A 25,516-nucleotide genomic window follows, 5' to 3' on the forward strand; every position below is an offset into this window, starting at 1 on the left:
AATGCCTAAATGCAAGAAGTAACTCTTCTTTTTTTACCTACAAAAATTCTGTCAGCGATTCCACAGAAATGTTTACTTCAACCAAGTCTAGAAAGATAACACATATATTATTATAGAGTTAAAAAAAATGTTAAAGTCTACTAAAGACTTACAAGAAATGTTTGTTGCTCCTGTTTTTACTTTGTAATTCAAGCTACTTATGCATTCTGTAAATATTTACTTATTAAGCACAATATTCAGTGATGATAATTTTTTTCTTCATTCTTCCTTTTTGTTTTCATATATGTGAACCAAAATAACATACAAATTTTACTGTTGCTTTCTTTGTCAGGAGGTACCACATCTTTATATCAGGTGTCTTAATAGTCAGATGTCTTTTCTCTGCTGGGCTTAGGAGTAGTCATTTTTTCCATCCCAACAGAATTTGGTTTAGTTTGTAATCAACATTCTGATCAGCAGCTTCTTGTCCACATTTGCTGCTTATGGGCCCAGTCCTACTCCTGTGAGAAATTGAGCTTCAATATGAGTAGTCAGGTATTCATTGTTCTCTTTTTGTTTTGTTTCATTTCATTTCTACTAATAATGTTTCTGTCAGTCATTTATTGCTTGTTACATTGTGAAAGCTGAGGAGGTTTATAAACTAGCCAGTTATTATTGCTGAACAGAAGTGTGCAGGTCCAGAAAGAAAACCTTGATATAATTTAAACTGTTCAAGCTATCTGAGTTCCCTGTATGGCCAGCCTAAAGTTTAGACACTAATAATAACTGAATTACCCTTTTGACTGAAGACAAAATATTGGATTTATATTATCTGAGTCTAAACATTGCATTTAGTTTTTAGGCTTCTGGGAAAATACCAAAGCAGCTCAAAACTTGCAGATATTAGTAGCTAACAGTCTATTCCTCTATCAGTCTTATGTCTCCTTCCCGCCCTCCTTCTCTCTTCTTCCTCCCACAATAAGCAATGTGTAAAATATGGTTGTTATTAGTATGAGTAGGTACTTTATAAAAGTATTCATTGTGTGGTTTATTGCAGTTATACAGCCTAAAACCAGCAAAAATATCCTATGTGCTCAAATTGGCATTTTAACAGGAGAATGTGTAAGGAGATATTTTATCAGACTTTAGTATGAGTTTGTTTATTGTCAGACAAGAGCTCCCAGAATGTTTGGGTTTGGTTTTTTTTTAGAAACAAACAAGCCAAAAACTCTTTTGATTTTAATCAAAAATGTATTTTCCTCATAAAAAAAATTCACATACTCACTGTGTCTACTCTACAGAATTTGTCCATTTCATTACACCATGTGTCAATCCTAGTATATCTGTTCACTGCAAAAACTCGTGGCTAGTGTGTGTAATACAGCACAGGAGGAGGTATTGCTCAGTTCCACTACTTTTATATAATAATTAAAAAAAAAATACAGAAAATGTTCTTGGCTACTTGCACTGTATTCCAGACTTAAAAGTCCCATGAAAGTTCTAGAAAATGAAGTTAATTGTATTTGGTTGGTAGAATACCTTTAGAAGCCAGTTAGTTAAAATTCTTCTCTTATGCTGAGTCAGTATATATTCCCATTTGTCGGCAGCAGCAAAGTCCAGGCATCTAGTTCCTAAAAGAAATACTTTTTCTTGTTGCCTTTTTATTTAGCACAAATGCAGTCATGTGCTTTTTATTTCAGAAATTAAGTGATATAATGACATATTTATGACATATTGGTTGGCACACCTATAACAGTTGCTTTTACTTCCATTGCTGTGCTTTTTTCTTTGCCCATGTCCCAAAGACTGATTAGAGGAGGATAAAGCTCATTGAGTGAAAAGGATTGTTTCTTCAGGTAATTCTTTAGATAGCTGTGTCCAACGTCATAGTTCATCTCTCGTGAGAGGCAGCTGTAGAGATATATCACAGAGATGATTCCCAAAAGAGAACCAAGGCAGGCAAGGAATCCTATTATGTTGGTTTTTTCATAGCCTTTCACTGCCAAGTCCAGTCCTTTTGTGGTTACGTTGACACATTGTTTCTTATTCTGTGAATAGATAGTGGGAATATCTATACAAATTTTGTATTCGGTTGATGGATTTAGATGTGTAAGATTATATACCTTTATATCAGATGGTATTCGAGCGCTCTGTGCAGCCTGAGAGTTTTCAGCTTTCAGAAAGGCTGTCCATCTAACACTGGACTTCAGAATTTTAGAACTTGCTTTCCATGAAACCAAAACAGAATTAGATTTTATATCTTTTATTTTAATATTCAAAGATCCATTGCTGTCCTGAGGAAAAGAGCCGTCCACTTTAATCATGACTGACTTTAGGTCTGCCCCAACTAAATTCGTTGCTATACAGGTGTATAAGCCACTTTCTTTTTGTGTTACATCGCTTATGTCTAATGTTCCTTCGGAATGAATGTAGTATTTATTAGAAATAGTATTAGGCAAAAGTTTGTGCCCTGATGGTGTTATCCAGTAGATTTCAGGTTCTGGTTCTGCCGTTGCTCTGCAGTGTAAGGAAATATGGCTGCCAGTTTTTAAGTCCAGAGTGGATGGAAAACTTTCCGGAGCTATCAGGGGGAGACAGATTTCCATCATTTCCCGGAAGTGTATCTGTCGCACGTTCTGGCCTTGGAACTCAGGAGGGTCTACACAAAACAGGGACTCCGGCTCCATGAAGCGAATGTTTGTTTTATTCATGTTAATCCAGCGGATGACACAATCACATCTAATGGGATTGCTGTGTATACTAACTTCTTTGAGGTTAGGCAAGGATTCTATGGTACTTCGGTACAGGGCACTCAGCGCGTTGCTGTTGAGCATGAGCGATTCCAGCTTGGGAAGTCTGTAGAATGCGTTTGGATGAATGTATGATAATCTGGGGTTATTGGTAGCTTCTATTTTTCTTAAATCTGGTAAATTATCAACAGCAAGACTATCTATAGAAATCAGTTCAGGCATGTTATTAATTCCTAACTCTTTTAGATGCAGCATATTGCTAAAATCTCCTCGTCGTATTCTGTTAATGGGATTCTTATTTAGATCCAGAAATTTAAGATTTGCAGCCTTTTGAAGAGCGATGTGGGGCACTCTTACAAATCTGTTGTCATAAAAGGAGATGCTTTCTAAATTGTCAAGCCCAACCAAAGCATTATCTGGTATTTCAGTGAGATTTATGCCTGCTAAAACTAGGCTGCGCAGATTGATAAGAGGCTTAAAGTTCATATCTTCAATTCTGATTATTGGGTTTTCTCCAATCATGAGAATTTCAAGATTAGGAGTAGCTTCAAACCACTTCCTGTTGATCATTTGCAGACCATTTGAATTAAGATGAAGTCTGAGAAGATTACTGAGGCCTATGAAAGCTCCTGGTGCAATCACAGAAAGCAGATTATGATTAATATAAAGCTCCTGTAAATTGTAGAGTCCAGAGAGACATTCTTCAGGGAGTTCAGTAAGTTTGTTTTCTTCAAGGTATACTGAAAGCAACTGTGGTATCTTTCTAAGATTAATACTGGTCACTGAGGATAAATTGTTCTGAGATAAATCTAGACCAGTTAAATTTACTGGGAAGTCTACTGAATGTTCAATTTTTGCAATATTATTAGTCTGTAGAAGTAGAACTTGTGTGTCGGCAGGCAGTCTGGCTGGAAAATTAAAAAGGCCTAAATCATTACAGTCCACTGTTGGAGCCTCCATATACACAGACCTGGGTGTGAACCATGGTCTGATCTCACATATACATGACTCTGGGCAGTCTGCTTTTTTTTCTACAGCTTGTACTAGTGCAGTGATAACTAGGCCAAGTAGAAAATTAATTTTGAGTTGCATGTCCTTCATCTTAGCTCAAATGTTCAGAAAAGTAACAGACCCTTTAGTATTCCACAATTATGGTTTTGGAATTCAGTATGACCTGGTCAATTGATAAAACACACACTTGCATTTGTCAAATGATGATCGCGAAGGACTTTCTTCCTGAGGATAAGTGATAAATTTGTAACCAACTTGTCCAGTAGTAAGAGGCATTTTGTGGAAATGAAGGTCACTCTGTCCTTGATGACATAAAATTGATAAGCTTTGTGAAGATGAAGTATGTATAGATGGTCATAGGAGATTAAGCAATTCATTTATTTAGTAGTATTAACTTCAAATCCCATGATTGATTAGTGTTTGCAGGAATGACAGGATGACCTAAAATATAAGAAGAGGAAATAATTAGTATAAGAAACTATAAAGTTATAAATTAATTTAGCCATCTTTTGCTCTCTAATGTTAATTATTGCAAGTAAGAAAAGAAAATGACTGTGGTGCCTAGAGTATTGTAGTGGTATCCAGATAGCATAAATGAAGTTAATATAGTAATATATCTTCAGACTTGTAGCTTGTCATACATCCAGTGGAGCATTGCTCTACAGAAAGATGAAGATCCACAAAGTATAAAGCAAAATATATCAGTGAGATTTTTCTACATATTTTATGCTCCTTTAAAATATTTTTTTTCTTTCAGTTATCACTAGAAGCAGACTGAGTTCTCTTGGCTTTGAAAATGTAAACACTGAGCAAAATCCTACAGAGCATGAATATTTAACTTTTGAACATGAAGTTTATAAATAAAAAGAACATAATTTATGTGTAATCAAAGGAAAACGGAACGGTTGGATTAATACACACTCCTAATGATGAGAGTCTTAGGCAAGCCTGTGAGATATTTATACAGAAATATACAAAATTGATAATTTGCAGGTTTTATCATTTTCTAGTTCTTTTTGTAGCTGCTGTTTAGGAAGAAAACTTGTTTTTTTCTTTAAAGAGATAATTAGAAAGAAATATGTACCTCATAATAAATAGCTTGTCATCTTGGCAAATTCAGCCTAATTACTGGCTTGCTTATTTTGGCTTCAATAACTTCAATTGCAAGGAATAATAATAACAGAAAAGTGTCCTTAGAGTGATAAGAAGGGAAAAAAATCTATACTAGCAATTAGTTCTTTGGTCTGTAGCTCTGCAAGAGTCTGAATTTTGCTATGAAGCAGCAGGTTGTCTTCGTGTCCCAAATTATAGTAAAGGCTGAAACCTTAGCATCTTGAAGCATCAACTGTGTCCTCTCCAGATTTTTGGTGTGTACTTGCTTTTTGTGGAGGGAAAAAAAAAAAAAAAAATCCTACTTTGACTGTACATTGTGTTCCAAGCCATATAATTCAAAAGCTTCTGTGTTTTCATGTATAAAGTAGTACACATTAACTGCTGCATTTACTTCAGAATGGAGACTTCACACTAACTTTAACCAGACTTTGTCTCAGAAGACTGTCATATGGTACACATTTATGCCCTTTCTCCCCTTGCCTCTAGTGTTAAAATTCACGGTGACGTTGTTTACAAACTGTAAGATAAGATCAATGCTTCATTGACATTGATAAATAACTTTTGAGGTGTTGCTGGTATAGATAGACAGAATTGCAAAAGTCAAGTGTCAGGCATTTGAATTTTAGGTTTCCTTTCCAGGCCCAGGAGGATTGGACATATTGACCACATAGACATTCTGTATCAGCTCAGAGGAAAGGTGTTGGACCATGTTGAGTGACGTGAGCTTTGGGCCTATATGAAATCCATTTGACAAGTCTTTGAGGCTACTGTTTGTGTTATGTACGTTTAAGGGCATTTAATATTTTATTTTAACATGTAAGTGTATTAATAAAGTGAACAGACAATGTGTGAGATAAACATACAGAAAACATTCTGCTGTTTTGAGGATTAATAATATGGTTTTATGCAAATGGCCCCAGTTTATACTGAAATGCAAAGACATGCTGACTGAAATCATAAAAATGTAATCTGTTCCTTTGTCTGAGAATTGAGATGAACTTGAGGCTTGCAGAAAAATAAAGGTTTGCATTGGACAGTTAATGCCTATCGCTCTTGATTTTGCCACCAGGAGGCAGGGTGGTACACCTATATGGAGTGCTGTCCCATTTATCAAAGATCTCGGTAGAAATCATTCTATGCCAAATGCACAGATGTAATTTACTATGTAGGGAGAAAAGAGGATGGCTATGGGGGGGAATTTTTTGAGTTATGTTCTTGATGCACTTTCAAAAGCACGTCCCATTGACTTTTGGAATTTTATTTGCATTGTATATTAAAAATGAATCTGTTAGCGTGGCAAATACAAAATGTAAGCTTCTAATAATTGAAAGGCCATTGGAAATCTTACCTGAATAGTAAACTAATTGAGATTCAACAGACTGCTACTGCAGATACCTAATCTCAGCATTTTGATCCCACTAAGATGCTCAGGGACTTCTGCTCAGTAGAGGTACTGGGAGCGTATTCTGGGGAAGCATAACTACATAGCTGACCTGCTTTTCTGCTCCTCCCTGGACATTTGCTGTTGGCCACTGTGAAAGATAGGATGTGGACCAAGATGGACTTTTCATATGTGTCCCAGGTACCTGAAAGGCTCTACCAGTTAAAGCATGTAAAGTACTACATTTTCGTGTACATAAAGCCAACATCCTCCTGGATTTGAGTTTATACTCCTCTTGAGTTTATGCTTCAGCTTCTGTGGGATTCTCAAGCCAAAAACAAGGGCACCAGTGGACATTTTCATGTCATATATATTAGAGTGGGCTTTCCACAAAAGGCAGCAAAAAAAAAGAGGTGAGAGATCCAGGTTGAAATTCTTCTTTATGATTTAATCTGTTGTCTTTTTCTGGTGAATGCTCCAGCTAATAAGCCACCAGCTCAAGCTCATATGGTGTTCTAGCATAAATCTTTCTTATTTTTCCAGTTAAAATGCTTCTGCCTTGTGCAAAATATTCACTGGGGTTGAGTGCCTTTAACAACAGATTGTAGAATAACTTTCACACTCTCTCCCAGCCTGCAGAGTCATCATTCTAGAATACATTGTTTCACTGCATAAAGATTTTTGGTTTAAATAATGGCATATCTCTGTACTGTTTTATATGAAAATTATTTGGTATTAACTGTCATTCAAGGTGTGGAATAAAAGAATCTTTCTGGAGTAGTATGGACATCCATGGTGGCTTATGAGATCATACAATATCTCAAGTTGGAAGGAACCCATAAGGATCATCAAGTCCACCTCCCTGCTCCTCGTAGGACAACCTAAAACTAAATCATATGACTATAGTACAGACAATATGACATAGTACACAAAAAAGTTGAAGTAATGAAATGCACAGCAAAAATTGTATAGAATCATTTGAGTGACAAAACATTTTTATTGGTCTTTTTGTCTATAATAGTATTATTGTGTGCCTCTGAGATACAGTGTTGACAAGGGAGGTAAGAAAACGTGGATTGCTGATGTTAAATTTTCTGGTCCCACTTGAAGAGATCAAAACTCAGATTCAAGTTATGCAGTATGACTTTGCTTATGCCAACTGGTTGTATTGATTATGTGTGTGTGTCTGTGTTTATGTAATTAATTTCTAACCTTGAGATGCGTACAAACCATTTTGAACTGAGAAGTGAGCTGCAGTTTGCTGTGACAAAATAAACCTCAAGTAAATTGATAACTTGCACTCAACACTATAAACTGTAATTGAAGTTCAATTTCCTTGAAGAATGTAGTAGCATCACAGAGATAAATATTTGTATTGGAAAATAAGCATTGAACTTCGTGATACTTTGAACTTTGGGAATGCATTGATTTCCTTTCTTCATTAATGTACTGATAATAGAAAATATATACACTAAATAAAGATTAAATTTAAATACTCTTACTAACAGTGGTTTTCAGAATTTTTATTAATGGGTTCCAGTGCTTTAAAGCTAAGTGCTTTGTACCATCTGGAGTTTTATGTGAAAGTTTTGCATTTCATATGTCCGGTTTTAAAGGTACAAATAAGAAGGACAAAGAGAACCTGAAGGTTATTTGTCCTGTTCCTTTGAGTGCTATTTAAAGTATCTGAGATTTACTTAGGTTTCTGTGCAAAAGTAGGTATTTTCTTTAAAAAAAAAGTTATTTCAAATAATGCAATTATGTCATCATTATCTGTTAAGCAAAAATACTATTTTTACTATAGCTCTTTTGTTAGAGGGTTTTGGTGATCTCTCAAGATTTTTGGTGTGATGCAAGCGATTCTTAAAACTTGGACCTACTATGGTGCCCAATAGAAAAGCTTGTAGAGATGAGGCTCAGCAGCAACTTAGCACCAGTAAGCTGAGCTGTGGGATAAGTGTTTTCGCACAAGCAGCAGCAGGAGCTGTGCATCGTAGTTTTAGAGTCTTTGATGTAATTCTTTCCCCAGCTGCATTTATAAATCTTTGTGTGCACTCTGATTGTACGTGTATTTCCTCATACAGATAAAATGGTATGGTTTGCTTCCTAATGTCTGCAATTAAAAAATCTAAATAGAGTCTGCCTCCAAAAAGTTAGTATTGCTTATTAGTAATGATATTCAGTATTTTTATTATTTTTTTCCTGTACTAGAACTTCTGTCCTAAAACTGTTTAAATCTTTGTGGACAGGTTGCTTAATTTCTTCTGGAAGTCCATCTCTGTTGCAATCCATACTTACTGTCTTACTAAATATGGTGTGCCTCTTGCTTTTAAGGTATTGCCTCTTGCTCTTAGAAAAATGCACCCTGATGTGTGTGACTTTTTGCAGCCTAATAATCTCTTGTGTAGACAATGATTGGTACGTCTTAATTAGGTTTCTTTCATTTACTGCTATTGACAGCTGGAGCCTTGGTTTACAAGAGGGTATCACCATTATCTGAGCTGGAAAAGACATTCAGTGAATGAATAAACTGAGCAACGTTTCTCATCACTGAAGCAACAGACAGCTAAGAACCAAGTCAGAGTGGGCAGAAAGGAAAAGAAACACGTCAGGTTTTGGCAATCTTTCTTTTCCACTTCAGCAGTTAGAGAGACAGTGATAAAAACTAAAAATGCAGCAGCTACACTGCAATGTGCCCTGCTGGCAATAAGGCAAACAGTTCACTTCACAAGGACCAATTTAGAGGTGGCAAGCATTTTGAAAACACAGCTGTTCATACAAAGCTACCTTTCAAACACATCAACTGAAAGAGCCACTTCTCAATTCTTGTCATTATAACCACTTTGAGCAGTTCTATGGACAGAAATCTGGAAATGTCACTAACCAAAAACTGGGCATGAGACATTTCATACCTCACTTGATTGTAGTTACACCACTTGGGGGTTGGGGGGGAGGGGGTGTTAAGTGTTAGTTATGAAAATATGCATACTTAAGTTTGAACATTTAGTATCTTTCTGATAATTTTGTACGGCAATTTCTCCTTGTTCTATGATCAAAATTAAAAAAAAAATTGTTTCCTTGGGGAATTTTTTATTACAGTACGATTGATAAAAAGATGCAAAAACTTATTTATTTGACATATTTCAAGAATCGGCACAAAAATCTGTTGGTTTTTTTTTCCCTCTATAAAGATGTAAGTGAGCTGTTTTTGTTGAAATATGTACCAAAAGTTTGTGACTGAGGCAAGAGTACAAGTTTAGGTTAAAGCACAAAAAGATAATATAATAGATTTTCATAACAGAATCAGTCCTGAAATAAAATATTTCTAGAAGTAAGCTCTACTAGCTGGTCCGATATGGTTGCTGGAAATTATATAGGCTTTGTAAAAATGGAAAGAATTTCTGCTAGTGTATGTAGTCTTGCTTTCATTCCACTCTCTGGAGCAACGAGTTTCATGCAGAATCCTGTTTCTCTTTCCAAATACAAATTAACAGTTCACTGTAATATGCTTTTAATGTTTAATATTCTTACATATAGCTAACATGTAGTCTCACATTAAAACATGAATGAGGATTTTTGGAAATTAGTGTGTTTCTGACAATCTCAGTTCTGAGGTGTTCAACTTGGGCAGATGACAGTATCAGATGACAGTTGGATTTTTAGAGTTTTAGGTTGAAAACCTCAAAAGTGACCATCTGAAATATCTGGACATGTTTGAAAAATTTGACTAGAGCTTCCTGTTGGAATACTGACTAATTTTGGAAATCTTCTTTACTTTTTTCCTAATGATTGATTCTTAGAACTTCAGGCTGGCCCTGAATAGCATTAAGTGCAAGATGTAAAGGAAATGGCAAAGCTACTTGTATTTAACCCTAGAAACAATTTGCAGTGTCTGAATAATTATTTCAGCATATGTGTTTATATTTATTTGGTGAACTTGTTACGCCTCCTTTTCAGTTTTTTTCCTTAATTGGAATAAATTTGCCAGAGGGAAAGCCACAAGCTTCAAATGTTTAATATGACTGTAAAACCGGACAAATTCTCACAACTTAGACCATTACAAGATAAGAATGACAAGATTTTATACATCATTAAAAATTCTTTATATCCATGGACATCAGGTGCTTTGAGGTTACTTTAATCTACAAATAAAGATAGACAGAAAAACATTAGGATCAGCTAGATTGACATGAGATTTACCCTTCCTCTTTCACTAATTGAGTCTGGTCTACTGTCCTTGTGCTCTTGTTTACTGTATCTTAATGCAATTTGACAGATATCGGATGAATTATCACCATGTACAATTCATTAAGAACTTCCTGTAGTTCTAGTTCTTGTATCAATCAAAAGTTGCCTTACGGTGTTTTGGAAAACATTGCAATATAATAAATTGTAAAGCTTTGAAAATACAGTATTTAAAACAGATGTGATGAGAACAAAAAAGTAAAATGGAAGCCAAAAGAATATTTACATATGGTAGGTCATAATTTATTGCATACGCTATTTTAGAATAGCTTTTCAATGGACTTAAACGAGCATTTAGTAAAACCTTCTTTTTAAAATGGGAGGATGGAAAAGATATAGCACTTGTTTCCTAACCTATTTTAAACTGGATTACCATGACTGACCATGGAATGGCAGATAATTATGGGACCACCTGCATGTGAAGGTGTTTGTCAATCATAATCACAGCGCTCAATAGAAATAGTATATAATTATGTTACTATGAATTTGGTGGCAGCAGCAGCATTGTGCATTGGAGCCGTAGCGGTGGATAAGGACCACGCCATCTTGTGTGCTAACTTGCTGCAAAACAAAACCATCAGCTTTACTCCATGGAGCTTAACATTTAAATAGAAGAAGAGGGACAACTGATGATTCAGACAGGGCAAGAAAAAAAAAGAAGGCACTATGACAATCTCTGAATATCCTCGGGTTTATTCTTTTCCTCTAACTGTAGTCTAGTAGTTTACTATTATGATCCTGGATTGCTTTTCCAAGCTTTGATTTTAGATTTTCTGTCTGTAGGTCTCTCTCTTACGTGCTTTTAACTTTTAATCGCACACTGCCTAGCCATTGAATGCATCTGACCTTTTCACAAATGTCATAGCAAAAGAAGACAAAAAGGTTTTTTGATGATACTTGGTAAAGGAATTAATCATTTTGGTAATTAGTGACCTCATTTTTTAAATTTCTTCTCCTAATATGAAGTGCACAAAATAATTTTTAGGTGTTCTTTTTGAGTGAGCGGAGATGTTAGAAAATTATTTTTACGTTACAAGAGGATGAATTTCAATGGAAGTTGCACATTTCTTTACCATTTATGTTCTAATCTGTCATTTATGTTCTAATTTCTAATATGGCATTCCAAATACTCTTGCAATACTTTTAATGTGTGGCAGTTAGACTACATCTAATAATTTTATATACTTGAATTAATTGTAAAAGAAACTTTGAAAAGAATCTGAACTGATTTCTTTCTTTATTTCTTTTTCTTAGATCAGAGATTGAATGTATAATGCTGATGTTTTTATCTAAAAGTTTAACTTATTGCTAGTATTATTTCTTTTGATTTTTTCTTAAATAATAACTGCACATATATATTTTCTAGTTGTGAGAGAAAATAACAAGGATTAAATGTTAAAAATAACTTTTCAAAGTACTTAGATCTTTGGTATCCTTGTTATAGTTCTTAGCCATAGAAAGGTTTCACTGTGTGAGTGACTTATTTATCATTGCCATTATCCAGCAATTATGTCAAAAAAATTATTGCTGGAACTTGGGAAAGTAATGTGTTAGCTTAATTTAGATTTATTCGTACATGTTCAACTTCTTTTTGACAGTTGTCATGTTAGCAGTGGAGAAGCCCATATTGGCAGTTACCTAGGCACATAGTTGGCAAGAGAGCAGTCACGTTCTGGATGTGGGTGCATGTACCCAGTTACCAGATGCTTCAAGCAGATGGCCAGAACTAAAGATGAGTGAGACCAGTTTTGGCTTGATTTTCTAGAAAGCTACCATACCAGTTCTGGGGGTCTATAGTAGATTTGACTAGTTAAAAAGCCTAGCCAAAATCCAGCAGAGCTACTGGCAAAATCTCCATTTTGTGATTTTTTTTTGTTTGTTTGTTTCTTTGTGGCTCTTAAAATGTAAATATTAAACATGCCTAAAACATAGAACTAGGTGTGTTCAGGTAGTTGTAATACAGAGAAAGACAGTGGCCGTACTTAGCACAAGCTTGGGAATTTATTAATTTATCTTTTTTTGATTTATCATGGGAAAAAGGTCAGTGTAATAAAATTAGCATAATAATAAACATGATAATTTTAAGAGTTACAATTTCTGTTCTGTAATTTTTCAATAACCAAGATTTAGGCTTGAAAGACCTAAATTAATTTAAATTGTCAGTCTTTAATGGCAGACTCCTAATGTTTAGTGAATTCACCTTTTAGTTTTTGGTATATTTATGATTTGTTTTGGGAAATGGTCACATCAAGGTAGATGCCCTTATAATAATTAAAAAAAATATATCATTTCCAGCATGCACTGTTTTGATTATCGACTATAATAATCTAAAGATATAAAAGGCCTTAATGAATGCAGTTATATCAGGAACATCCTGCTACAGTCCCAGCCAGTACTTGATGTATACTTATAACATATTACATGGAATGTGGTTTGAGATTCATGAAGGGAAAAAACTTGTTGCTTGTCATTATAGTAAGAAGAAAATCCTTACCAAAAAAAAAAAAAATAAATTATTTTTGAGGTGCCCGTAGTGGATGAGATAATATTTTCTATGTCATGATTTTTCCTACCAAAATGGGCTGAATTGCTTTAACTTTATAACAGTGAATATATTGAGTGATTACTTTCATTCTGAGCCACCTGTGGAGCCAGGTTCACAGTGTATTGTTCAAAAGAAATGGATAATTTTTTTTTTAATCTTGCTCAAGGCAGTGTAGAGAAATGGATTGATGAAAAAAGAATTTCAGGATGCGAAAACTGACAATGTATAAAACAGATTATTGTAAAGATTAGGAAATAAAAGTTCTGTTTTCTGCTGTGTTTTATATCAGGTGGAGTGATTTATGCATACCCATAAATTACCAGCTCATAGAGATACTGTGATTTCTGATTGCAGAAAGTATTTTGGTTTGTATTTAGTTTTAATTACAGTTTTTGCTCAGCTGAGCATCTCATTAATAACATTACTTGTTAAGGTTTTTTTTTAATGTGATTTTTCAAAACTACTGTTATTTTTAGACCTGAAATTATTGCTTCTTGTGCTTTTATGACCCATTCGTCAGCTCTAATCCACACTATGGGATTATCATGGTTCATTTCTTATTTCCCCAGAAGTGAATACATTAAAATGCTGATCTTATTTTCTCTTTATGATTTGCTTTTTAAAAGAAGACCAGAAGAAGGAGCATAAATACAAGATAAAGAAATAGCAACACTTAAGTACAGTATCCCTTCTACTGTGTGTGGCACTACAGCTAAATAATCTTATGGTTCCTGGAACAGTAACTGAATCCTCTTTCAAGTGGTTTTCTTTTCCTTTCAAAATTGCAAATTTATTTAGGCTATTGTAGCTCTCCAGCATGTATAGCTTCATAGCCATCTTCCCCACTCCATTTTTTCCCAATGTACAATCCTTCTGGTGTTTCCTGTTATTTTAAAAGAATTTTTTTGTATTTTGTCTGAAGTGAAAAATTTACTCAATCCCTTAATGTTAGATGATTTGGCTCATTAGCATGTTCCTGAACAGGATTATTTTGATTATGAAATTTACATGATATAGCCACATCTTGATTTTGTATTTCTGTCTTAGCTCTCCAGCATCTATCATCCTTTTACCTTTCTGCATTTCGGATGCCAAATCTGACAGCACTGTTAAATTAATGTTCTGATCTCCCAGAGAATTTTGACCAGTATTTACCATTCAAGTATTCAAGTCAATCAACCAGATTGTGATCACTGTACTCAAAGCTAGCGCTAGATTTTCCTTGACAAGCATAATTTCTCTTGCATTTTGTTGTAATTCCTACTTATGATTCAAAGACTATGGATAGACATATCTGCTGTGAGTGCATATGTAAAGACACGTAGGAACGCTATCTCACGTATTATTATAAGAATGTTACAGATGCACAAATATATTTGTGCAACGAAATGCATCTTGCTATGGGAAAATGGCTCTTCAAACTGAACAAAAGATAAGTTTGAATTAAGATACTGAAAAGATCCTGTTAGTGGTTGTCGTGGTTTAACCCCAGGCAGCAACTAAGCACCACACAGCCGCTCACTCACTGCCCCCGCACCAGGTGGGATGGGGGAGAAAATCGGGAAAATTGTCCTTCCAGTTTGTCCTTCCAAAGACGGATGAGGCATAATTTTGTAATAATGATAATGTTAAGTCAAAGCAACCTGCTTTTTTATTATAAGGCATTTATTTTTAAGTGTGACTTCAGCCTTTCTGGTTTCAAACAATGGCATGGTTTACTTTTCTGGCAGTAAAACAACTGGAATAAGTAAAGAAAGATAGATATTTCAATAGTGTGACATTTCAATAGTGTGAAACGACAAATTATGCTTTCAGGGTCTAGTAGTAATTTCTGCTTCAAATTTGGAAGACGTCAGAGGGAATATCAGAAGTGAGGAGAAAGACATGGTATGCTTGCCTATTCATAGGAGGACCACTGGCACTCGAATGCCTGTGAAACAGCAAATACGAACCTAGCATATGCCAAAACCCGTGAGTTTCATTAATCAGCTACAGGTAAGAACTCTCATGAAACGCTGTTTATGGTTCTGGTCACTCAGGTTCAGTAAAATAAATTGGAATTAGGGCTAAGTCAGTTAGTATGAGGAAAATGATGATAAATTTTTGAAAGGAAACTAGGAGAAAGAATGTTGCTTCTTCTGTAAAACAATTTTAGATTTGTTGACAACAGAGGAGAAATAGTTGTTAGTTATTTGTACAAATATTAAGTACAGTGATATATCGTTTACAGGTAGATGAGGAGTAGTTATGTATATTGAAAAATGTGAAGTTGCGTCTCTCCATGTATGCCCATGATAATTCCAAGGAAATATGTCAACTAAGAAGGGCCATATGAAGATTTAATTGCAAAAATGTTATTCCAGTTCTTAAAAGTGTTCTCAGAAATTGTCCCATCATATTGCTGCTGGTCTTCATTGAACTAATAAACTGTTCTCCTGAGTTAACTAGGAGTATGTATGGAAACTAACTAGAACTAATGGAAAATACATACTAGCATGTATGGAAAGGAACTAGGAGTATGTATGGAAAAACATAATAGGCAAACATAATGGAAGAACACTTTGTGTCCTATGTAAATGCTTGTGAAGCATTTGGAGAAAATAAGATTTCTGGATACATACCATAAGTTCTAGAGTACATCCCATAATGTAATAAAAGGAAGTAGAAACAGAAGGGTAGAATGATGTCTTTTTTTTTTTTGAGGGATATGGATATTTCAATAACCTCCTCAGAAATTGCTCTTAGGGTTTTAGAATTTTCTACTGTTCTCCACAAGAAACAAGAGCAGTTGGGATACCAAAGTTGCCTGAGTTTCTTTGAAGTCATCCATGTAATTTGCACTATTTAAAGCTATACATGCTGCTATAGTTCAGAGAAGAAAAGTACACATATACCATGGAAGAGTTTAAAGCAGAGGACAGATATCAACTCTCTGACATTTGGAAGGGTTGATTTACCTCTTAACTGGTCCTTCCTCAGCTAGTATGTTAAAACCAGGCAGACGGCTTCTCAGGAGCATTCCATCTACCATCTCAAAAAAGAGATTCAGGTGACAAGGTGTTTCTCTAAAAATATAAGTAGGTCTACTTTCTTGCAATAATGAGTGTAATAGGTAGTGCAGATACTTTTGAAGGAAAATACCCAATTCCCTTGATGGGGTTAGCTGATGCAGTACACAAACCAATACCAATAAAAGTGCATTGAGGATTAATTTGGTCAACCAGAATTTAAACAGGTAAACAAGGACAATTTAGCTTTGGTGTGTGGCTTTTTCTGCCAGTTCTTCTAAATGTGAACTGAATATATAGTTTAAGTTCTCTTATAGTATAATTATCCTTCCTTCAGGCAATAGTTGTCACCTTGTTCAATATTATAATGATGGAAATTATGAACCACCTGTCTGTCTCCTTGCAAATGACTCTCTGTCCTCTGTTAATGAGCATGGAAATGTCACCTGAAATTGCTTTAATATTCTTAATACAAAGAAAACAAAGCATGGAAAGCATTTGAAGTTCAAAATCCATACCAGTTGTTAAGTTTGTGTTGGTATGCTTTAAACTGTCCTTATCATGGTATCCTAATGTATGTGGGAATTGCAACTTTTGAAAGTAAATCCAGGTTGAACTTTCATCATTTGGAACAGTGAGTGCAGAACAGTGTGAGTGTTCTAACTCCTATATTTTCAAACCCTTACCAATCAGGTTCAGTTTCCACTACTGGTTGTGGTGAACGATCATGATGTATTCCTGAAAGTCCAATTTTGAATCCATCTGGTAACTTTCAGTTGGTTAGAGGTTGAGATTATTCTGGAATTAAATGAATAGGCAAAGCAACACATCTGAGTGGCTGAGAACTTGAAAAATCCTGAAAACATTTCCCTGAAGGTGATTGATAGAATTCTCTTTTCTGTCTCCTGTCATTCATGAGAGATAATGTGAGCCATAATGCGAGCCACATCCGGGGAAGACAAAGTAGCATTTGAAAGTTATAGAAGTAATGACCAGAAACTTACAGCAGTTATGAGGTGAAATAGCTTTGTTTGGCAGTCCTTCAGGAGCAGGCTTTTAGAATTGATCACGACTTGCATTACAAGCAGTAAGGAAAATACCCTAAAGGCCATAAAAATGTTTTGCTTGAAAATTGGGTTTCAGTTTTATTATATTTCCCATGTTGCTGCTAAACATTAGAATTGAATGATAATTGATAAGTTACAACTAAACTTGCTGTTTAGTTGCTCTTTTTCTACAAATAATTATTCTTCAAGAGTCAACTTTTAAAACATTTAAAATGTTTTCAGTTAGTTAATAAAAGCCTACCTTGGAACAAAATACTGAAGAATTATTGAGATGAGTTCTCTTTACAGTCAGGATGTCTAAATTGCTTTTCATGTCCTTGTGGTTTATAGAGTCATATGGACACAGAAAAGGGATACTCACTAGTCTAACGTTTTAATGAAAGATGGAAAATCTTACTTGTGCTGGTTTTGGCTTGGATAGAGTTAATTTTCTTCATAGTAGCTGGTATGGGGCTATGCTTTGGATTTGTGCTGGAAACAGTGTCAATAACGCAGGGATGTCTCCATCACCGCTGAGCAGTGCTCACCCAGAGCCAAGGGCTCTTCTGCTTCTCCCCCCACCCCACCAGCGAGGGGGCTGGGGGGCACAAGGGGTTGGGGGGGACACAGCCGGGACAGCCGACCCCGACTGACCCGAGGGAGATCCCAGCCCGTAGGACGTCGTGCTCAGCAGATAGAGCTGGGGGAAGGAGAAGGAAGGGGGGACGTTGGGAGCGATGGCGTTTGTCTCCCCCAGTCCCCGTTGGGCGTGCTGGAGCCCTGCTGTCCTGGGGATGGCTGAACTCCTGCCTGCCCGTGGGGAGCGGGGAATGGATTCCTTGTGCTGCTTTGCTTGCGTGCACGGCTTTTGCTTTACCTATTAAACTGTCTTTACCTCAACCCACGAGTTTTCTCACTTTTACCCTTCGGATTCTCTTCCCCATCCCAGCGGAGGGGAGTGAGCGAGCGGCTGCGTGGGGCCGAGCTGCCGGCTGGGGTTAAACCACAACAGTACTGCAGGTGGAGACTCAGGTGTTTAGTTACAAAAACCTAGCATCACCTTGAAAGAAATAAAAGTGGAAGACTGCAGTTACATATTGATGAAGATAAAGCAAAGCTTGGTATTCCTTTGAAAATTGTCATGTAGTGATCTGCGCCAGTTCAAAAAGGTTTCACAACAGATTGAGCAGGTGGTGGTATTAGTAACTTGGTCTGTTACCAAACTCTTTTCTGTCAAGGGAATTCCTGCTTTGAAATGGATTGTTGTTTTGTTGAGAGTTAACTTATCTTTTGAATGTATCTCCAGCAGGATTGTGCATTCGTTTCCTTATCGTGGTTATCCAGGATGATGATCTAACAAGTAAGATGGTATCAAGGATGTTTCGGGTATAGGCAATGCTCACTTAATGTTTGCAGATCAAAATGTTAACTATTAACTATGCTGAGCTGATAAGCACTCCTAGTTGTTTTTTCTTAGACCGAATGATCTCATTTTAATACTGTGTACCTGCCAGACTGATAACCTAGGAGATGTTAAGGTGAAGGAGTCTTGATGAGTTTCATTTGTTCGTCTTTCTGGTCTTCCAAGCCATTTTCAGGGGTTTAATTCTTTCAGGAATTGCTGTAGGACCTCCCCTTTGTGGCTGTGTCAGAGAAGTAAGAATTCCATTCTGTTAAAGCAGAAAGGCTGCTATTCATGCCCCCAAATACTCCTTCCCTATATATGGACTCAATTTCTAGAACTGTTAAGGAGAGAGAGGCAACATTTCTCTCCTCTGAACTTGTTGCAGAATGTAAAAGAATCTTATAACCCGCTAACTATTTTTGGTGAATGGGAGGTTTCTTTTGATGTATTCTGCTTTACTGTATAGATAAAATAGTAGATTATATACAAATGTGGTCCTTGAAATCTAATGGTAAGATAAATCTGCACATTCTAGTGAAAAAAAAATCTTTCTGCTTCATTTGCTTAATTGTGAAATAGCATATTTTTCAAGCTGTTATTAAGGTTTGAAATGATTAGCCTTCATTAGTTTGGTAATTAGTTTAGGCAGATTGTTTTGGAACAGGCTCATTCCTATCTTACTGCTACTGAGTCTAGCATATTTTTGTTACAAAAGTCACTCTCAAAGAATTTTTCAGCGTGGTTGTAATTGCTTTCTCTTTTAGAAATAACACTAGGTAAGAAGCATGAAACAGAATTTGTTTCATTGGAAAAAATCCTTAATTCCAGAGGCTACATATACTAGTTTGATACTTTAATGTTTAGAAGTGTTAGGCCTCCATTCTGCACGTTATAGAAAGAATGTTGCAGGGTTAGATGGATTTTACAAATAGGTACCAGACAAATGCAGGTAATTATTTGGCTCTATCGGACAACATACTTTTAAAGCAACAGTTGTTGTCATGCAGTCTTTATTAAATGTCCTTTTTTTATGTTCAAAATCATTATCGTCAGATTTCAGTGACTTCTGTCTGATGTGACAATATTAATGGGGGCACTGACACTTGCTGCAATACAACATCTATTTCTTCATAAAAGAGACATTGTCAGTAGAGTTAAAAATAAAGTTGCAGAGATTGGCGGTAGGAAAAGAGGATACAGATAGAGTATTCTGCAGTTCGGACATGTGTTAGAATCCAGCTGAGGTTAATTGTGGTGTCATTTAATTTTGTGACTGGAGAATATTCAGAGTACTTATTGATTGGAAATCAGCTTAAGGTAGCTTCATCCATATCTCCCAGCCTTTCATGTCCTGATTTGGGGGATGCTGATATGTAGCATTCATAGACTTCCTGCCAGTCAGCTTCAGAGTTTAAAAGAAAACTATTTGGTAAGAAAAGTTATCAAACTCTTTAGCATGACTATGATTTTTCTTTCCTTTTTTTTTTTTTTTTTTTTTTTTTTTAATTTGGTCATCTCAGTTGCGGCTTAGCTTTGTAAAATAGCTGTGGAGTTAGAAGGAATTTGTGAACCTTCTCCTTGATGGCTAGAATTCTGAGCACAATTTAGAGTTATAACATTATAATAAATTAAACTGTTGATTTAATCTGAAAGCTATAGGTACAAAGAGTTATAACAGGTTTTGTCTGCTAGAGGCAGACAGGAGAGACTAAGATGAGGGCAAAGAGAAAGGAACTTTTTTTTCCTTTTTTTTGTCCTATTTTGTCATTCTCTTGCTCACCATCTTCGGAAGTTAACTGAGTTGGAAGTAAAACTGAATTGATGCTAACTTAATTCTACTTCTGCTGTACTCGGTGAATTCCAGCACTTCTCAGGAAAAAAAAAAAAAAAAGACATTTCATTGCTTTGTCCTTTGAGGGCTTTTTTTTTTTTTTTTTTTTTTTTTTTTTCCCCTCAGGCTAAGGCTATCTGTCTAATGGCTGTTTGGGGACCCATGTGGTAAGAATTAGACTTCTCACTCCTTTCTAGGCCCAAAAGAGACAAGTGAAACCAGCAATTACTATGCTATCAGCCTGCTACAAGAGCTCAGCTTTTATCACACATAAACTGAAAGATCTCAAATTCTAGCCTAAGCTCCATGTCTCTTTGGTTATCAATGTTTCCTACTTCCTGCAATGTGCTGTCGTATGTAGTAGATTTCATTTGCCAGTTCCGGATTACAGAATTTAACTGCATGTTCTCTTTAATACTTTTTTTTTCTTTTTTTTTTGCATTTAAGCAATTTGGATAAATAATTCGTATTTGTTGTTTGATATTCTGAGTTTACTGTTTACTCTGTGTAATACTTTCTGTTGGAGTTACTTTCTGAGTGACTCACTTTTCAAAAACTATTGCTTATGAACTTTGTTGAATCCAAAGCAGAATTTGCTTTGCAGCTAAACAATATCAAGTAATAGACCCAAATTCATTTTGCACAGCTTTTTGTGCAAACACAGATTTATTCAGACAAATTTGAAAAGCAAAAAAAAAAAAAAAATGCAGATATTGTCCTGAAATATCATTCAGAATGTCTCAGTAACCTTTGCAAATATTTTTTTGCATTTTTTTCCCAGGCTTATCTTATCTCATTCCAGAAGTACTTCTAGAAATACTTGTAAACTGTTTCCTGAATTCTTATATGCAAGGAACGTGAGCAGAATGGTCCAGTGCACAGTGGTTTTTTTTCTGCTGAGAGATGCTTTTTATGCCACTTAGAAAAGTCTGTTAACTCCTAAGGGCTCAATTGTGTCTGGTTAGGCATAGATTATGGAATAGTGTGGTGATGAGCTTCATTTTCTAAGATAACCACATGGGCCTAGGGTGCCTCTGGAGCTTAGACTTGTACAGAGTCACGAAAAACTTATCTTTCTAAGATAACCACATTGACCTAGAATGCCTCTGGCTGTGGAAATGGTGGATATGAGGACAGGAACTTGAATATGGGGTTCTCAAATCTCGTTTATGATATGAAAAGGAAAAATCATCTCAAGCCACTCTTTTCCATATAAGCAATAAGATTTCTGACTGCTCCTTCCTCTCTGCCTACTGACAGAGATCTAGTCACAGTCAGGTTAGGTTTGCATCAGTTTGCTTCTATTGTTAAAAATAAAAATGAAATTTTATTAAACCAAAACATAGCATAATAAAGAAGCTACAGTTTAAGACACCAGATCGTGAAGTTTCATTGATAAGAATAGAAAAGTATTGCACAGATAAATCATCTGGAAGGTTCATTATACACACCAAATTATTGCTCACTCACTTTGAAACAACATGTCTATGGCCTTGACATTTAATCAGAGCAAGAATGGCATTTACTGAATCTCATATTCAGTAAGTCACCAATTAAAATTAGTTTTCTTAAGGCCAGTAAAATGCAAAATGCTTTTTATTTTTATACAGATTTTTCTTTTATTAGTTTATGTGCTTGTGTTTTCCCTTGAAGACATGTGTTTCAGGACTGTAACCATAGAGTGGCTTTTAAAAAAATTTCTTTCTCTCTCTCTCTCTCTCATATATTTCACATATTTATTTTATATATTTATATATCTATACCAATACAAGACAAACCACAAGCAGTATTTTGTTTAAAAAATAAAGAGAACAATTTCTAGACATATAAATATCTATCATTAAAACCCAGTATTGGTTTCTATTGAAAGTGTGCTTAGAGCAGGTATTAAATTTATATAAGAACTGAAGTAAGTAACATATGGAGAGCTAGCACTGACTTGAATACTTACATACAGATAGGTTGTACAACATGCAACCTCTGTGCTGTCGAGTGGCTTTGCATATCTGTACCGAGTGTGCCTAAATGTAATAAAATGGTTACAAATTCTCATTAATTGATGAAGGATTTGATACACTCAAATAACTACTCAGAATATTCCTTGGTAGAAATTAAAGATTATCGAGTATTTTGACTTGTTTTACTTGTTTAATAGAGATGTAGATTACAGTTTATTGGTATTTACATCCTTGGTAATTGTTTTGCATCTCACTGTAAAGAACCAGGCTGAATACATGCATAACATATTAGAAATGCCATTAAGCAAATGATTCTGAATTAATGTTTTGCCTCTCTATGGTATGCAAAACAAATTTTCTCCAATTAATTCACAATTGATTACTCTATATTGTGCCCCAAGGGAATGCAAAAAAAGTAGGCTTATATGTTCCCTGCTATTCTGTTTCTGTAGTTTGATTAAACTAAGCATCAAAAGAATAATTTATTTTACGTATTACTAAAGGTAAATTATTTTAAGTTGTAAGAATCTAATCACTTATTTGGGTGTGTGTGTTCTGGACTAGCATAGCATTGCCCCTGAATTTATTGTGTTTATTTTTATATATCTGTAATAATTTTTTGAAGTGTATGTGCTTCCAAAGGAAAGCATGTGCTTTTAGCATTTGGACTGCCCAACATACGTAGGTATATGTGGTGTATATAAAATTAATGTGTTACTCTTAGTCCAATTCAGAGGCATACCATAAGCCTTCATTAATGTCTGAGGTACTTTTAGCTTGAATTCTTCCCAAAGCCTAAATACAGAATTAACCTTTATTAGTTTACCCTTCCAGTCCAAGAGGTTCCTATGCTACTAGACCTGTTCAAAACTTATAACTTGTTCAGGACTTCTATAAGTGCTGTTGTTTTTCTTGTCAATCTGATACTATAATTTGCAGTTTTAGCCAAATGCCATTCTTCCTAAGTTTTACAAAATCCCCATCCCTGATAACTGCAGAAAAAATGTGTCTGGGCTTGTTTTCTTCTGTTGAGCTGTTCCTCAGCTTTTTTGTTTCTTTCCTAAGGTACGTGATGATATAAAAGAAATTGGCAGAGACAAGTAAAATAGGCAGAGAGGCATTTACTGGTTAGAGCTTGTGAAAATAGCTAGCAGGAAGAATATTCAAACATACAAGTGCTTATTTAAATCCAAAGACTTTTTAATTTTTGATTATTCTGTTTCAAGTACAAATTTAGAAATATTTGTATTATCTGAATGGGCACAATCATGTATTTGGAATGAGGAGTCAGGATTTAACCAAGTCTTTTCCTCTATTCTATCCAAAAACATTTCCGTGTAGAAACCAGAAGAAAATGCACTGGGAGACGGGGAAAAAAAAGCTTAAGATTCTTAGCTTTACATATAAACTATGAATTATGAGTCCTGGCTTGATTCCTGTGCTGACTGCTCAGAAAAAGGTCTGTTTACAGGACCTGGGCTGTGGATCTCAGGTGGACAGACAGTCCTCTTTCCAGTCTTCAAAAGCAAAAGAATGACAGAGTTTTCCTTAAGGTGTGTTCATTAATGGCTAACTTCAGTCGGCTCCCTTTTTAGCATGCTGGTTGTTTTGTACTACTGTTGCAAGACATCTCCTCATAAATCATATAAGGCCTAGGCAGGTAACAAAGAGTTCACTTCATTTTGGGGAGGGAGGGGAGATAATTAATGATTAACCGTGAAATGCTTTTATTCTTGTCTTGAACTAAACCTTAACCTTTGACAGATGATGGGAATTGGAGAGCTACCTTATGATTATGCTTTGGAAGACAGTATCTCCTACATCGTTAAAGAAGTTTTGAAAGTTTTACTGGCTTGGTATAGAAGTCTACTAGAACTGTAATAAAAAGGGAATGCAGAAAACAACTGTCAGGTTGGGCAGAGTATACATTTTTCTCCATACAACTCTTACTCTTCGTTTTTAATTTACACATAAAGCAATAAAGAAAATGAGATTGCAAAAAGATACATGCCATATATATAGAACTACGCTTTCTTTAATATGCCTTCTTAAAACTTTGAGAAAATACATGTACATGTTGTGACACTTAGTTCCCAATTCTCTGTGGTGCTGAGAGATCCTGATAAAAGTGCACAATATTATTCTTTTATAGGCTGCTCTGTATCTCAGAAATAAACTGAGTAACATGTGGCAGTTGCTAGGGTAACCATTTTTTGCATTTTGCAGAAAAAGTCCAAGAATAAAACACATGTAAATTGGCAGTGTGGAAAGCAGTATCATATACTGTCTCATATTCTCAATTTGTTCTTTATGGTTTTCCTCTGTAGTATTTACATAACAATGAATTAGATCTGCTTCAGCTTTTACCTTGAATCTCCCATACACTTGTATTTTGCATGGCTCAGGAAGTCATTTAACCATTCAGCTACTAAGCTTAAACTGGGTTTTGCTCTGTCAAACTGTCTACATTTACCGTCGATAAGATATAGCTGTGGTTGCTGTAAGTGCCGATCTTGTTTGCTGGGTGTGATTATCAGGTCATGGAAGCAGAAATGAAATCAAATCTTAAAAGTTGTCCTTTGCACTTAAATATGACTTCCTGTAATTGGTCAAATGCCATTAAGCATCTATCTTGAATATGAGTGTCTAAGTGAAAAGCCAGCAGGCATTTAGAAAGACAAGATTTCGTTGTTCACACAAGACTCCAATTTAGGGCCTGAACATTAAGGCAAACTTTTTTGTGCTTGTTTTGGAAAATGTTTCGTAATGAATTCTGCAAGTTGTTGCATAATGAGAAGTGCATCCTTGTTATAAGGGGAAATAATTTTATGAGGTGTCATTAACATTTTGATTTTAATTACATTCAAATACTTAACCCCAGTGAATGGCAACAAGCAGATTTTGTCAGGCAAATGTAAAGATCATAGCTAAGAAATAGTCTATAATTCTATGTTGGTATGATTTTGGTGGAATGCTTGGAACTTCTAAAACTTCTTTGTACTTCAGACTTTTGAGTTTGGAGTATGCTTGTGTTGGAATATTGATTTAGATAGTTGATATAATACCAGTGATTAATATCAGCAATATAATTTATCTTTTTCAGAAACATTTTTCTTTAAAAACATTATCAAATTATAGCTTTTACATATGCTTAAGAACAGAAGTACAAACTGTCTGCACAAGATGGTTTCTAATATGAGAAAAATACTTTAAGGGCTTCCCGATCCTCCCTCTAAACTTAGTA

At 35.3% G+C, this 25,516-nt stretch overlaps 2 protein-coding genes across 6 annotated transcripts in view; one reads left to right on the forward strand and one right to left on the reverse strand.

Moving 5' to 3' along the window:
* The window catches only part of IMMP2L (inner mitochondrial membrane peptidase subunit 2), a 476,942-nt gene that overhangs the window by 204,494 nt on the left and 246,932 nt on the right, over positions 1–25,516 (forward strand). The gene's annotated exons all lie outside the window — the stretch shown is intronic.
* Positions 1,211–25,516, reverse strand: part of LRRN3 (leucine rich repeat neuronal 3) — a 36,418-nt gene continuing 12,112 nt past the window's right edge. Inside the window, exon 2 of the mRNA XM_030015018.2 lies at positions 1,211–4,181. Coding sequence (XP_029870878.1) covers positions 1,704–3,830 — 2,127 coding nt within the window. The 5' untranslated portion in view covers positions 3,831–4,181 and the 3' untranslated portion in view covers positions 1,211–1,703. The remainder of the gene's footprint in view (positions 4,182–25,516) is intronic.

The sequence above is a fragment of the Aquila chrysaetos genome, chromosome 5, assembly GCF_900496995.4.
Source record: "Aquila chrysaetos chrysaetos chromosome 5, bAquChr1.4, whole genome shotgun sequence".
Classification (NCBI taxonomy): Eukaryota; Metazoa; Chordata; class Aves; order Accipitriformes; family Accipitridae; genus Aquila; species Aquila chrysaetos.